Source organism: Leuciscus leuciscus (genome assembly GCF_965113295.1).
Source record: "Leuciscus leuciscus genome assembly, chromosome: 14".
NCBI lineage: Eukaryota > Metazoa > Chordata > Actinopteri > Cypriniformes > Leuciscidae > Leuciscus > Leuciscus leuciscus.
In genome coordinates, this window is record NC_138738.1 from 5,413,627 (window position 1) to 5,429,861 (window position 16,235).

The 16,235-nt window shown below is 38.4% G+C and overlaps 1 protein-coding gene across 2 annotated transcripts in view; it reads left to right on the forward strand.

Moving 5' to 3' along the window:
- chd6 (chromodomain helicase DNA binding protein 6) overlaps nucleotides 1–16,235 on the forward strand; it is a 42,153-nt gene that overhangs the window by 20,785 nt on the left and 5,133 nt on the right. For both annotated transcript variants that reach the window (XM_082136294.1, XM_082136293.1), the window contains exons 14-37: nucleotides 339–482; nucleotides 2,080–2,335; nucleotides 2,450–2,660; nucleotides 3,046–3,241; nucleotides 3,380–3,544; nucleotides 4,259–4,438; nucleotides 4,932–5,042; nucleotides 5,298–5,500; nucleotides 5,747–5,946; nucleotides 6,608–6,767; nucleotides 7,052–7,141; nucleotides 7,255–7,358; nucleotides 7,603–7,732; nucleotides 7,841–7,916; nucleotides 8,021–8,069; nucleotides 8,848–9,103; nucleotides 9,789–9,997; nucleotides 10,110–11,969; nucleotides 12,659–12,798; nucleotides 13,046–13,261; nucleotides 13,506–13,982; nucleotides 14,630–14,863; nucleotides 15,345–15,488; nucleotides 15,580–15,684. In XM_082136294.1, coding sequence (XP_081992420.1) covers nucleotides 339–482; nucleotides 2,080–2,335; nucleotides 2,450–2,660; nucleotides 3,046–3,241; nucleotides 3,380–3,544; nucleotides 4,259–4,438; nucleotides 4,932–5,042; nucleotides 5,298–5,500; nucleotides 5,747–5,946; nucleotides 6,608–6,767; nucleotides 7,052–7,141; nucleotides 7,255–7,358; nucleotides 7,603–7,732; nucleotides 7,841–7,916; nucleotides 8,021–8,069; nucleotides 8,848–9,103; nucleotides 9,789–9,997; nucleotides 10,110–11,969; nucleotides 12,659–12,798; nucleotides 13,046–13,261; nucleotides 13,506–13,982; nucleotides 14,630–14,863; nucleotides 15,345–15,488; nucleotides 15,580–15,684 — 5,916 coding nt within the window. The remainder of the gene's footprint in view (nucleotides 1–338; nucleotides 483–2,079; nucleotides 2,336–2,449; nucleotides 2,661–3,045; nucleotides 3,242–3,379; nucleotides 3,545–4,258; nucleotides 4,439–4,931; nucleotides 5,043–5,297; nucleotides 5,501–5,746; nucleotides 5,947–6,607; nucleotides 6,768–7,051; nucleotides 7,142–7,254; nucleotides 7,359–7,602; nucleotides 7,733–7,840; nucleotides 7,917–8,020; nucleotides 8,070–8,847; nucleotides 9,104–9,788; nucleotides 9,998–10,109; nucleotides 11,970–12,658; nucleotides 12,799–13,045; nucleotides 13,262–13,505; nucleotides 13,983–14,629; nucleotides 14,864–15,344; nucleotides 15,489–15,579; nucleotides 15,685–16,235) is intronic.

Here is a 16,235-nt window from a genome sequence, read left to right on the forward strand (position 1 = left end):
AAATACAACCCGGTTTGATAATTTGTATTTAATTTGTATTTAACTTTTTTTTTTAAGTGAGACTTCAGTGTCCAAATATATTTTTGGTCCACGATATAGAAATATACCCCCTTGTTGGCGCTAAAATGGATGAGACTAGATCAAATCCAGCTTAATATTTCCCAGTCTTGTCCCCATAATTTTCTGTGCTGTCTTTCACCGTCTATATAGATAAAAGTATTAAAAAGTCCAAAAATGGACAGTTGAGAGAGAGTTAGTATAGATCTCTTAAAAATGTACATACATTTTAGCCAATCATTAGGCTGAACTTAAATTTTCTATGTGTTTTCTCCCTCAAGGAACATAAAGTTCTTCTCACAGGAACCCCTTTGCAGAACTCAGTTGAGGAACTCTTCAGTCTTCTTAACTTTCTCGAACCCTCACAGTTCCCTTCCGAGACAACATTCCTGGAGGAGTTCGGAGACCTAAAGACCGAGGAGCAGGTGAGAACTAATCCTCAAATGCTTGATAGGAAGTTTGTGATCTTGCCTAATATGTATGTGTACTATGGACTCGATAAACATCTACACACCTTCACCTCCAATTATCCGAGCCATCTATTCTAGAGGATAGTAGGAAACATCCTTGTTAACATCCTAAGTAGCCAATGCTGATAAACTCAAAATGGCCAAATAAAGTGCTGCAGGGATGACATGTTTTCGTAGGCCAACCTGAAAGCTAGCATCACCCTGATTCCCTCAACAAAATGCCAAGAGGATTTTTCCATTAGCTTTTGGATTTGTGCAGAAAATAAGCTGTGACCATGAAACATTTACGATTCAAGATGATCTTCACAAATGAACACAACTGAATTTAGAAGCCTAAATACAATCAACAGAAATAAAAAGTTAATATTAGGCTATAAACGAACTCACCACAGTCACATGACTTCTACGTCACCACCTCTAAAGCTTCTGACAGCTCGTTCAAAGAAATCTATAAATTGGAAAGTTAGTTTGCAAGAGCATGAGTATAAACACAACAAGGCTGTACAAGTGAACTAGCGAGTAGATGATTTGACCTATTCGGCGCAATTATGTTTAGCCACTTGTTAGCAACTATCTTTTAAAGACCTTTTTAAGTAAAAGCTTTTAAAAAAACACAAGTGGGGTAACACTGATGTGTTTAATGTCATAGAATAAAACGTGAAAATATCTTGAGCTTGTATATAAACCACAGACTTTATTTTAGGCATTTAACCGAAAACCCATTGACTTTGGGACGATACCAGAAGTATTATTTCCAGGCAACATGGCCTGATTATTGTTGATTTAGGTCAGGGGTCTCCAACCTTTTTTCATTTGAGAGCTACTTTTTAAAAAGGAAAGTGGCCAAGAGCTACTCATGTAATACAATACTTAAATCTCTTAAATAATGTCTCATAACTCTCATATTAACAACTATCAAAACTGTTTTAGAAATAAAAGAGTTTTTGTAGGCCTAAATATGTCACCCTTAAATGTCAGACAAAAGAACAGAATCAGAGATTTTTTTTTTTTTTATAGAAAATTTTACTTTGCATATTATACTGTAAAAAAACGATTTTAGTTGATCATAACTAGAGATGAAATGGCATGAACATTTCATTTCATGGTTATAGTGACAAAAACGATCGCGGTTATCACAGAATCCTGTTCAAAAAGTACTAACACTACACAATGACATCAATTCACCAAGTTTTATGTCGAAAACCAGCAAATAAGAAATAAAATTAGCATCAATATGAACTTTTTGTTTACATAAACATTAAAATAATATTAAAAATGATAGCCAGATTTTAAAAGTGTCTTCTTGCAACATGTTATCTACTAACATGCATCAAGTTCAAATCAAGTTTTGACAAAAAAAGGTTTTATAAAAAGATAAACCTCACATATTTCAGCCTTTAAATCATTTTTTTATAAAAAGAATGAGTCAAAAAAGATTAATTACTGACATTTACAATGCACATGATTAGCTTATCTTTTATTATTAATAGTACGATTTAGGTGAACACAAATATGCCCAGCTTTAACCTGAGAAACATTAACATTCCCACAGGTAAAGAAACTGCAAGCCATTCTGAAGCCCATGATGTTGAGGAGACTGAAGGATGATGTGGAGAAGAATCTGGCCCCTAAAGAGGAGACAATCATCGAGGTGGAGCTCACTAACATTCAGAAGAAATACTACCGTGCCATTCTGGAGAAAAACTTTACCTTCCTTGCCAAGGGAGCGAACCAGCACAACATGCCCAACCTCATCAACACAATGATGGAGCTTCGCAAGTGTTGCAATCACCCATACCTCATTACAGGTGACGTGTGAAAATGACAGTTCTTGAAATATCTTGGTTGCAGTTCTCTACATCTCAGCAGTCACACCTCTAATTTGTAGTGCTGACATAGTCTCCCATCTACTTTTCTGTCAGGTGCTGAAGAAAAGATTCTTGAGAGCTTCAGGAAAACCTACAGTTCTGACGCTCTGGATTTTCAGCTCCAGGCAATGATCCAGGCCGCTGGTAAACTAGTGCTTATCGACAAGTTACTGCCCAAACTGCTATCCGGAGGACATAAAGTACTGGTGTTTTCCCAGATGGTTCGATGCCTTGATATACTGGAGGACTACCTCATTCAGAGGAGGTGAGACAGCTGGTTATTATCCAGTTACATTAGTCATACTTCTATAAAAAAGATGTTTTTGAGACTGCAGGTAAATGAGAAAATAGACTGAAAATAGAATGTCAACATGAAATCAAAACACGGTTTAAGTCATTTGTTGCTTTTCTTCAAGGAGAGTCAAGGAAAACAGAATTTTAAAATTGATATTTCCAGGCCTAAAAAGACAGTGGTATAAAAATCTTAAAAAGTCATAGCAATTTCTGTAATGCCTATTTAAGAAAATTCTAGCTATGCTCATTTTTCAAATTGGGAAATTCATTGGTCAAAACATATGGGTCTGTAAGTTTTACGTGGGTTAGATGCATAAACTGCTTCTTATCATCTGAAATTTGTATGCTGCGTGTAGATATACATACGAACGGATTGATGGGAGAGTTCGAGGGAATCTAAGGCAGGCTGCCATCGATCGCTTCAGCAAGGTGGACTCTGACCGCTTCGTGTTCCTCCTCTGTACACGAGCAGGAGGTCTGGGCATCAACCTCACCGCCGCCGACACCTGTATCATATTCGACTCGGACTGGAACCCGCAGAACGACTTGCAGGTGAATGCGGAGCGTCTTTTATATACAGTGTAACTGACTCTCTCCTTTAGCGATTTCCATCCCATATATATATTAAAAAAAAACTTTCCAAAAAACACAAATATCACATTTGTTATAAACATGCTTTGAATTCCACAGGCTCAAGCTCGCTGCCACCGGATCGGTCAAAGCAAAGCGGTGAAAGTGTATCGACTTATCACGCGAAACTCGTACGAGAGGGAGATGTTTGACAAGGCCAGTCTGAAACTGGGATTGGACAAGGCTGTTCTGCAGGACATCAACCGCAAGGGCAGTCTCAATGGGGTGAGGGATCCACTACATTAAACTTTCTTTTTTTTTTTCTTCCCACATCTGCCAGTGTTGAATTTATAAAATGTATCAGCCTTAAACAAAAAAAGCAAGAAAGAAAATGATATACTCCCCAAACTGTGGGCTGCGAAACCCTGGGAGTGATGAAAAGCTAATAATTAATTAAATCATAAAAATAAAAAATTTAAAAAATTATTAATTAAAGTTAAAATTAATAAAAAAAAATTGGTCTGTGTGTAATGTGACCATTAAATAACATGAGAGAACCATAAAGATGTGAATGTGGTGTTAAATTTATTGAAATATTAAGATAAAATCTCAAGGGAACTTTAAGTAAATATTTTAGGGTTTCAGGTGTCAAACTTTTGGAATCTCTCCTGTACGGTCTCTCCAAGAAACACATGTAAATAAAACATCAAGACCCATCGTTATTTGGAAAAAAAAATCTTCCTTTTTTACCACTGAGATAAACAATTTCAGTAAGAATATTTTTAAGAAAGTTTTGCAGATACATTTGCTGCTTGTGTTCGATGAGTTTAAATTTTGAATCCTGGGCCGACAGAAATTGAACAGTACGCCACGACTGGCACGTAGACATCAATTGCAGAGTCTTATTTTCTTCCTCAGAAGTGTTAGATTTAGTTTATGCCATGACTTGCTACACTGACTAGGACAGTATTGTTTAATTACCGTACCTTCCTCTTTCAGGTTCAGCAACTGTCCAAGATGGAGGTCGAAGATCTTCTCAGGAAGGGGGCGTACGGGGCGCTCATGGATGAGGAAGATGAGGGCTCTAAATTTTGCGAGGAGGATATTGATCAGATCCTGCAGCGCCGCACACAGACCATCACAATCCAGACTGAGGGGAAGGGATCAACTTTTGCCAAGGTATACACTACCGTTTAAAAGTTTGGGGTCAGTCAGATTTTTTTTATGTTGTTGAAAGGCTCTTATGCTCACCAAGTCTGATTTTATTTGATCAAAAATACTGAAAAAAGAATCTTTTTTCTATTTTAATATATTTTAAAATGTTATTTATTCCTGTGATGGCAAAGCTGAGTTTTCAGCATCATTACTCCAGGCTTCAGTGTCACATGATCCTTCTACACATCCACAATCCATCTCTATGTCAACGAATGTTATATTGGTATTTTATGTGCTAAACTGAAATGTTTTGAGGCGTGGTATGGATAAAATCCAATTATTAGCGTTTTTTTCTTCTTATCTTTTTTTTCCCGTAAATATGGCAGATGAGCTGGAAAAGTTATGCGAATGTAAAAGATGAATAAGCATTGCATGTATCAATAAAACACAGGCTTTTACATATGTGATCTCTATCTTGATAAAGTGCTTATAATGCTTTATTATTTACCATTTCCAGGCTAGCTTTGTGTCTTCAGGGAACCGTACAGACATCTCTCTGGATGATCCAAACTTCTGGCAAAAGTGGGCCAAAATTGCTGAACTGGAAATTGACTCCAAGGCAGAAAAGGTAAAAAGTATGATGGTTTAAAAAGCTTCAGCTTTGCATATGAGCTCACTGTGACTGAGAATCAGCTCATAGACTTCACCAGAGAGAGAAAGTGTATGGGGGGGTCATTTGAATATCAGCTGATTCAAAACAGATGGCTTGGATTAATGTGTGATTGTGAATGTGCAGCACGCACAGTTTGCGTGTTGGTGACATTTTAAGGAGAAAAATATTGAGATGGCAACACTTTCTGACTAATGTCTGTGTCTCTGCCAGGAGAGTCTGGTGATCGACACGCCTCGCGTAAGGAAGCAGACGCGTCACTATAATTCTTTTGAGGACGATGAACTGATGGAGTTCTCTGAACTGGACAGCGACTCAGAGGAACGACCCTGTCGCACAAGACGTCTCAGTGATCGCAACAGACGCTACCTCCGAGCAGAGTGCTTCAGAGTGGAGAAAAACCTTCTTATTTTTGGGTCAGTGTTTCATTTGCTTTCGGCTGCCCACTCATTCCTTCTGGGTCACCTTCTGTTGCCCTACAACAGACTTTTAATCAAATGAAGTATTTTTACAAGCAACTAAAGGAATTCAACATAGAAGTTTTCAGATCTGCAGATCAAGCAGACCATATATTGGAATCGACTTTGTTTGTAGCCCATAAATTAGGCTATATGAAGTTATACATCTCAGACTCTGATGAAATGTCTTTGCTGATTGTACAGGTGGGGTCGCTGGAAGGATATTCTCAATCATGGGCGTTTTAAATGGCACCTGTCGGAGCGAGACATGGAGGTGCTGTGCAGGGCTCTTCTGGTCTACTGTGTTCGCCATTATAAAGGAGACGACAAAATTAAAAGCTTCATCTGGGATCTGATTACACCCACTAAAGATGGACATAATCAAACACTGCAAAACCACTCAGGTTATTAATGGATTTTTTCACACCCTCTGACATTTTTTGCATCAATTCATTAATTATTTTTGGGATGACTTTATTCACGATTAGACATAATCAACTGACATTTAAATAGAACAAAAAATGTATCAATTAATAATTAACATTAATGTTACAATTGCAACCAATTTTTTTGAGCTAATTAAACATTTTTAAATTCACAGTTTAATTTGTTTGCTACCAATTCAATTACGAATTAAATTAATTATCAGTTTAAATTATTTGCAATTTATTATCATTATTTTAATGTCAGGATATTATTTAATCTACCAATAACAATTTAAAGGTACATAATAATATTATTTATATGTCCATATATAATAGTAAATATATCCACTACTTTTTTTATTTTATTTTATTTTTAATTTTTTTTATACTTAACAAGTCACATCATGAATGCTTTCACTGCTTGAAGTATCACTGAAAGCATTTGTGCTGAAATTGATCGACAATCAGTATGTTTAATCAATAAAATTGACAATTGAATGTTGATTAATCATAAGCATCTCTAATCCTTGATTATTTGATTATTCAAATTAAATGAACTGACTGCTTTTCATACAATTGTTGCATAATGATCAAAATAAAGACATTAAAAAACCATAACAATTGCGTTTCACCCGTCCAGGTCTGTCTGCTCCTGTCCCGCGTGGTCGTAAAGGAAAGAAACTGAAGAACCAGTTGAGTCCACCTGAGCTGAAGAATGCTGACTGGCTGGCCCATTGTAACCCAGAGGTTGTGCTTCAGGACGACAGCTACAAGAAACACCTCAAACAACATTGCAACAAGTAAGACTTCATAAAGAACTTAAGCATCTTCAAAATTGCATGTTGTAATGCATGCAGATGAACATGTAGATATTGTGTAACATTAGTATGCATTTAATGTCAGTGTAGCAAAAGTACATTTTGCACCCTGGTACTATAATTGGGGTGCATAATTAACAATTTCCTACATCCTGCCAGTAATACAAATATATTTGCAATATGTCTGATCAAATAATATTGTACTGTAATAAAAATGTATGAACGAGTTTTAATGGTGTGATCATCATGTATCCTGTCATGAACAGGGTGCTACTGAGAGTGCGGATGCTGTACTACCTGAAGGTTGAAGTTCTGGGGGAGGCTGCTAATCAGGCTCTTGAAGGGATCCCAGCCAGGTACTACATGGCCCACAGCCCATTGTAACCTCATGAATGCTCAATGAATTCTGGATAAAGCAGTTGTCATTGTTGAGTAGCCTAATATATAAGGATCTGTGTGTTTTATGCAGTAAACTGGAGGTAACCCTGCCTGATATCGACTACATTGAGATCCCTACTATTTGGTGGGATTCTGAGGCGGATAAATCGCTGCTTATTGGAGTTCACAAACATGGTGAGACATCATCATAGAACAATGGGTGCAACCGTCACACCCAGTTTTGTGATGCAATTCTCATGCATGCGCAATATCATTGGAAATATGTGCAGACACAAATACATAAAGGTCATTTTTGAATATAACAGAGATGTAATGCATTTAGAGCATCTTTTAAAGTGTTTAAAATGTCCATATGGTTCCTATTGACTTCCTCTTGCTTTTCATCATCTGCACTAACTTGTCCTTGTGTCCCATGTAGGGTATGAGCGGTATAACGCCATGCGTGCAGACCCTGCTCTGTGCTTCCTGGAGCGGGTGGGTATGCCTGATGTCACTGCACTGACGGTAGAACAAAGTGGAGCAGAAACTGCTTCAGATGCACCTGATAGGTAATATCCTTTAAAATTAGCAGCTGAGATAATGTAGCTGTATGTGGGAATACAACAATTGCATCTTTTGACTCTTATGACCATAAACACACGTTTCTTCTTGTGCAGTATCAGCAAAAGTGATGAAATTAAAGAGGAAAACGACATGAAGTCTGAGGAATTAGAAGAGAAAGTAGAGATCAAGGTACTGATAGGAAGTCAAATTAATATGAAGTCAGATTAATTATGCTAAAGAGTTTTAACCAAATGCACAGACTGTTACTTTAAGTAAAGTTTTCTTTCACAAAGGAGGAGCCCATGTCAGAGGAAACAGGGAAAAATGACACTACAGTGACAGGTATTAAAACCCGCCTTATGTATTTATTCATGCATGTATGTTTTGAAATGTAACTGTTACGGTTGTAACTAAACATTTAATTGTTTGTTAATACTGTTAAGGGGTGGTCACGTTAGCTTTTCAGCGTGCACAGTTATTTCCCACCCTACGTCAAACTTAACAGGATATGATGTCACACTCCAGGAATTCTATTTTGAATATATTCTAAATTATTTACTTTTGTAACATCTTCCAATACTGGATAAATTGAGAAATTGATCAGCCATAAATATTTTGACACTATAAATATATATATTGCATTCTCTTGTATATTTGTGTCAAATATGAGGACATTTTGATACTTGTAGAAATGCCACTTTATCTTGTCATTTTGTGCAAGATCATTTAGTTTTGATTCTGAAGTTTTAAGACTATAAACATTTTCACATCCTAACTTCGGTGATACACAACTACTACTGATCCTTAGTAGACCATTTGCATTTCACATGCAGATTGTAACTGTTTTACTTAGTTGCCAAAGCTTTTTTGTGTGTTCGTTTTGGATCCTGCTGAGAATTATTTTAATTTTTTTTTCATTTAAAGATTGGAGGTCAGTTTAAATCCTCTATTGATCAGATATTATAATTTTACTTTAAACAAAATTACAGGTCAGAATTCTCTAAACCAAAAACTGCTCACTCACATTGGTATCTGTATGAATCCAACACAAAACCTAATGTGACCACCCCTTAAGATGATCTTATTTCAGGTTGAGTCTAATGTAGCATTTCTTTTAAAGGGGGCTTCGTAGCATCTCTCGCAGGAGACCTAATTACAGAGATGATGGAACAGGGGCGGATACAGTGGCCGGCAGGTTCGGCTCTTACAGCACGTTTACGCCGCCTCATTACTGCGTATCAGCGTTACACACGTCGTGAGCCGCTTCGTCATGATTTCCTCTTACACGATGGAATTTCACCTGTGACGTGGCAAATTGGAGAGTTTAGGCACTGCGCAACTGAGCCTGACCCACTCTTTTTGGAGTGGCAACGAAGGTAGGCGATGTGGCGGCAGTTTTATTGTTTAGTCATTTTATCAAGATAAAATGTAAACTGTCATGCGATTTTGCAAATGGAAAATCAGCTTATTTGGAGAAAAATTGTACTATTGCTGATACTAATGGTACAAGGCAGACATGATCATGATAAACGATAAGCACACAAGATCTCAGGGTTTTCTTCATTGGGCAGGTAGCACAATAAAACCCTCTTGGAGAATTGTTTTAATGTTTCCTTTAAAACATCTCAGCTATGCTGTTTTTGAGCATCCCGCCAGAGCATTGTGTTTTTAAGATACCCTGTCATATAAAAAATAATCCATTTCATTGCACCCTATCTTGCTGTTTTTAAAATGTCAGTACATTTTCTTAAGTCTTAAGGCTCCTGATTGAGGTGAGGTGAACCTGAAACCAGACTAATTTTACAGGGCATTCATAAGACTGATTAGTTAGCGGCAGCAACAACAGCTAAAGAGGATTATTGGTTAGCATAAAATCCTGGAGGATAGTATGAACACTGAAACATGTTGAAAGGTCATGATGAACATTGGAAGAATAGTATTTTGGTACTGCATCAGGTAAGAGGTTAATAGTTTATGATAGCTGAAAATCTGTTAATTCAGTATTTGAGGCATATTTTAAGGTTTATGTACTCCTGAGATAACAAATTGCCTTTACCACAGGTGGACACGGCGTGAGCAGGCCGACTTCTATCGCACAGTGTCCTCGTTTGGAGTAGTGTATGACCCAGACAAGAAAATCTTTGACTGGGGCCAGTTCCGTGCCCTTGCTCGATTGGAGAGGAAGACTGACGAAAGCTTGGAGAGATATTTCCACAGCTTTGTTTCAATGTGCCGCACTGCATGTAGACTGCCGCCTAGAAAAGATGAAGGTAAAATGGATATTAGAGTTGAGACGAACAAACTAATTAGAGATAGTTTGGTGAGAAGATTAATAGCAACTCAATCTGTCATAACGCATACACAAATTCTTGTCTCATGTAGGTACCGTTGATCCTTCGCTGTTTGTGGAACCCATTACAGAAGAGCGAGCTGCCCGAACATTATACCGTATTGAGCTTTTGAGAAAGGTCCGTGAGCAAGTATTGCGGCACCCACTCCTGGGGGCACGACTGCAACTTTGTCGTCCTAGTTTGTACTTACCCGTCTGGTGGGAGTGTGGCAAACATGATCGGGATCTTCTCATCGGTGTTGCCAAGCATGGCTTGAGTCGAACTGACTTCTACATCCTCAATGACCCTCAACTGTCCTTCCTGGAGGCCCATCGGAACTATGTTCATAAAGAAAACCACAGATATCCAGTCCCAGGCTTGCCTCACCATCATTGCTGCTTGTATGATGCCAACCTTGGACATTGTCAGTCCCCACAACCTCCGGAGTATCACCACACACCTTCACCCCACACGCCAACACAACTTGTCCATACCCATGGGCATCACCAGTCCACTGAAGTGGTAGCGTCAGAGCCAGGAAGTTCCCTGGGAATAGGTTCAGGAAACAGGGAAGGGTTTTTAGACTGCCCTCCATTAGATGACTCACTGGAGTTGGGGTCTTTACAACATGAAGGCTTGACATCAGACACACTACATAGCAAATCTGGTAAAGAGGCCTTCAACGGATTCCCGTTCAATTCTGCAACTGGTGGGCTGAATATGCTAAATTCGTATGGTGTGCAGGGGGAGCTAAATGGGACTCAAGGAGATATGGCAGACTCCATAGCTGGGAAACTTCGCAGCGATGTTCTGGTGGGAGAGCAAGGGTCCTCGGAGGAGACTGGCTTGATGGCTCCTTCTGTGGAACTCGATGAACTTCAAACTCCATGGGAAAGCTCAGACCATGTTGAAACCTCTGACATGTTCAACGAGACTGATCCCATTTTGGGAGCACAAGCTTTGGAACCCAGCTTTTTGGATGCTCCTCAACCCGACGATGGACGGGAGGGTGATGAAACACTAACCGACTGTTTGAGCATGCCCAGTTCGGACTCTCAAAGCAACCCTGTCGAGCCACTGGCACCGAGCTTTATGTTGTTCAAAGACCTTAATGTTGGAGAGGCATCTGTGGATCAGACAGATTTATCATCCAGTCTTCCAGAATATGTTCCACCACCTCTTGGTCTCCCGGATGTTAGTCTTGATCAGGCAGATCCCATTAGTGAGGATCAAGAGGATAAGCTTAGTGATTCCAACATCACACATGGTGTTCCCAGTCCAGGAGAAGGTGCTGAAAGCATAGGGTTCCATTTTGAGAAAGAAGACCTTTCTCTAGACAGTCTGAAGACTAAGGATTCTCAAGATGAAATTGACAAGATGCCTTCAATAGAGTCTCCAAGGGAAAATTGTCTTGAGGAATCCCAAAAAGGGGACTGCAAGGTGACATTTGATGATTCCAATGAAGGAGACTTTGAAGAATCTTACGAGAAGCCTCTAAGAGAGCCAGAAAAAGTGCCTTTAGAGGAGTCTTATGATTTGACTTGTGACGAGACCCTGCAGGAACCTTGTGAAGGGTTTCAGCAAGACTCAGCGGAACAGCAATTGGTGGAAGAACCCTCTGAAGAACCCTGCAAAGAACCAACAGAGCCAATAGAAGAGTGCAATCTAACTAACACTACTCTCTCAACAGATTACCCTTTGCCTCCTTCACTCCCATCATCTCCAACTACCTTACCTGACACCTCTGTATCTCCGGTCCTTGATGTAGTCCCAAAACAAGAGTTCCTCATGGATCCAGTGGTGTCAGATGTGAAGCCTGAGCCAGACAGCACTACGCAGACCCCTCACCTTGAGCAGACTGAGGTTTTGGATGTAAAGGACAAGATAAAAGACGAAGATGCAAAGACATCAGGTATTGTGGCTGTAGGCTTCAGCTTTCTACCTTTTTTATGTTTTGTTCTTGATTCTGTTGAATACTGACTTATGTAGTAGCAAAATTATAAGCTAAATTATTTTATTATTATTATTATTTTACAAAACTAGTAATGGCAGCTTGGGCTGTTTCCCCTTTTGGTGAAAAACATTTGCTTGTCTTAGCTTGTGTAAGCCTGTCTTGCTGATCCTCTAGCCTTGCCAAGTTGTTGTTCAGCTTGTTGGGCAGCTGTTCTCCAAGTCTAACCACCTTATAAGTGTCCACAAACTAACCAGATCAGCTTGAGCAGGTTGAGAGACCAGCAAACTAACTTGGGCTATTTTAAGCTCACTTGTTTGGTACCATGAGGTTGTACAAACCAGTTTTAAGGACTAAACTGTATTAGGTCAAAAAGATTATATAAGCAGAATAATTGACTCCTCACTGAAAATTATGGATGTTTGTCATTAGTTATTTCTAAACGTTGACGAACTCTAGACCAATTTGGTTGATGGAATCAGTTAATATTTTCTTAATATTTACTTTGCCAACTTATTCAGACAAATTACATGCTGATGAATGATTGTTTCTCACAATGTTTTTAAAACCAAAGAAAACAAATTGAAGTTAGTTTTATTTAGTCTCTGTCTATCAACATGCATTGAAAAAACGTATACCTTTTTTTTTAGCATTAATGGGAGATGTTGATGCACCACGCTTTGCGCTGCCCATGTGCGAGATGGCAGACAGTGTCCATGAAATAAGGGAACCAACCATTGCTCAGCTTTTACAGGAGAAGGCACTCTTCTCCTTCTCAGAGTGGCCTAAGGTATTGACATGCTAGTGATTGTTTCCTGCCTGTATTATTGTCTTTTTCCATGCCTCATTTATTAGTTATACTGAAAATAGATATTGAATATATAATGCATATTCTACAGAACATGTGAAAATCTTGTCTTGTAATGTAAATGGTAAAGTTGGTTGCAGCTCACAGCATACCACTAGACATGTATCAGTCACCTATTGCTGCAGTTTGACCCATTTCATACACCGTCTTGTGTTTTTGTTCTCTACAGGACAGAGTGATCATCAACCGTATTGACAGTATCTGCCATACTATCTTAAAGGGGAAGTGGCCTTCCTCTAGTCAACAGTATGAGTCTCCCTCTGCATCGGCTAACACCTGCATGCCCAGCAGTGCCCACCAGAGGGCAGGATATCTGACTACCAGAATGCCTATATCTCAGAGCCTTAATTTCAACCTCCCACATACAGTACCCCACTTACCAAAGGTAAGAAGATCACATCCACAGACAGGATGTTTTTAAAGGTGTCTGCAAATCCTTCAAAAGTTTTGAAATGTCTTAAATTCAAAGCAAGTTTTGGAAATATCTTGAGATTAAATGAAAAACCTGGAAATATCAAGACATTTCCAACGTGTGATTTTTGAGGCCTGAAAAGTCATGGAAATTAATGAGATCTTGAAATGTCATACACACATACAGTCCCATTGATTTACAACTCTTGTCCCAACAGGAGCGGTTAGTTGCCCCAGCATTTCTCTCTGAGCTCAAACGCCCCAGGCATGGGTTTGAATTCGAGGCAGAAGTTCTTGCCAAACCAAGCCATCTTGGAGAAAAGATCCAGGTTGGCGTGTCTCATCGTGCTAACGCTCTTCTACTTAATGGTTGGCAGGATGCTGCTATTGACCTCTCCAAACCAACAGAACTAACAGCTGGTGGAGACAGTGGGCCAATCAGTCATATGAGCCACACTGTCCAGTCAGCGTCCCACAAAATAACCGGGATAGGCTCCATACAAGGCTCACTGGGATTGGATATGGCTGGCATTTTGCAGGCTGGCTTAATTCACCCTGTCACAGGGCAGATTGTCAACGGCAGTCTTCGTCGTGATGATTCAATGTTGAGACGGAGAAGAGGACGAAGAAGAAATGTAGAGACTCCTGATCTCGGCTTTATGAAGGGACGAGCCATGAACTTGCCTGAACAACAGGTTTGTGGAACCGCACATCACTGAAATAGATACAATAGGACACCCAAAAAGGAACATGTCCCCATGTCATTCTAGCCTCATAGTATTAGTTTTGTGAAACATAAAAGCAGATGTTTGGCAGAATCTGCTGCTCTCTTCTATCCACCTTGAAAAATAAATAAATAAAAAACACCAGCAAAGATTAAAGTCTTCATCAGAAGTCGTATGGGCTGCTTTCATGTTGCTTTTTGTGTTTTTTGGAGTTTATATTATAAGTAAAAAGAAAATACATCACGATTAAGGCTTTATAATAGCCTTTATTATAAGGCTTCCATTTACAATGCCATTATTTTTTTTCCAGAAAGTATTTTTTGGTATGTTTTTCATAAGTTATACTAGGAAAATATAAAAAATCTGAATTACTGTAATTTTGAAAGAAATTTTTATTTTAAACTTCATTTTGCCATGAAAATAGCATTTGATGCTTATATGACACTAAAATAAATACATTAAAATAGTTCATATTTAATATTAATGAAATTAATTAATGAAATTAATATTTCATTTTATTTGATATATTAACAATATTATGAATTTAATTTATTATTAATCGTTTTAATATAAATAAATATTAATCATTCATATGTTTATCTTTGTACATTACACAGTGTGGGTCAGAGAGCATCAGCCAGCCTGTTGTGTCCTCAACATCCTCTCAGTCAGAATGCCCTCCATCCACCCCGACTACACTTCCTACTCACCCTCCAGCAAACTCTCCAGCTCCTCCTCCAGCCTCAGAGACCCTGAGTGTGAGCGTGGACAGGGAAACGGCTAATAAAGGCCTAATGGAATGGCTCAGACAAAACCCCAACTACAACATGGAGCTTTCTGCTTTTCCATCGGTTAGTTAGAAACAGAACAGTTTAATTTTGTGAGGCTAAAAAGTTATATTTCTGTGGCTTTTTCTTTTGAGAATTATAAACATTCTTGTTTAAAGACAACATGAAATCAAAATTGACCCTATTTCTGAATTCATGTTGCTCTTGTGATTGGGCATAATTCCGTGCACATTATTCCGTAGTTTACACTATCCATTACATTTCCATTGGATACAATGATCACATTAGTAGTAGTACTTCACATTAGTGCTAAAATAGATGTGAATGCTGTTTCATGTTGACTTTAATGGTATTGTCTCTTTATTTTTGTGTACTTTAAGGTGCTTTTTGTGTAAAAAAAAGGTTGACAACACAATTTTTTCATCCAGAAAGATATTTGAATGATCCTAATTGTGAATGTTTAGTGTGTACAGCTTATATACGCCTTAATATTAATAATATAATTGACATTTAACACTTAATTTATATTGTATGTCTTTCATAGTCTCAGAATGCGAGCATGTTGCACAGTTTCTTGGAGCGTCCAAAGCAGAGAAGGCATCGCTGCAAAGATCCCACCAAGCTCGACGTCAGCTCTCTAACTGGAGAGGAGAGAGTCCCAGTAGTGCACAGAAACACAGGCCGCAGGGTAACAAACACACACATACCATTTTTTGTTTTTGTTAGCTTCCTCGGATTGATTTCATTTAATTTTAATACAACAATTCCTCTGGTTGCAGCTTGGAGGCGCTATGGCTCCAGCCATTAAAGAGCTCTCTCGATGGCTGGATGCAAATTCAGAATACTCTGTGGCTCCTGATTGGGCGGATGTGGTGAAGCATTCAGTGAGTCCTACATATTCTGTCTAGAAAGAGACAGACACCGAAGCCACTTGTGAATATGTAGTTTGTAGTAATACAGAATAACTGAATATATCTTAATTATCAAGGTTAAGCAGCTAAATGTTGCTTAAAGTTTAAAGGTTTAGAGTAGAGTTGAGACAGAATCGTAATAAGATCAGTCTTGCTCAAGCACCACAAAATCCTTATAGTTTTCCTTGGATGAAAAGCATTTGCTAAATGTCTGCTAATCTCTTAATGCCATTTCACAGATTCTGAGTTCATGTCATCTGCATGAAATCCCTCATAGGGATGTCTGTAATAGTCTATGCTATAGTCTGCAATACTCTATTGTATATTAATATGTTATAAGGGTAAGTAGGGTGTCTAAATTTGTTTAAATGTCTAAAAATTATTTATTATTTTATAATTTAAAAAGTTTTGAATCTGCTTATTCTGTATTTTACTGAAATCCATTCAAGTTTGAATTCTGCAATTGACCAATCAGAATCAAGAATTCCAGAGAGTTATAAACTATATTGTAGTACTTCATTTCT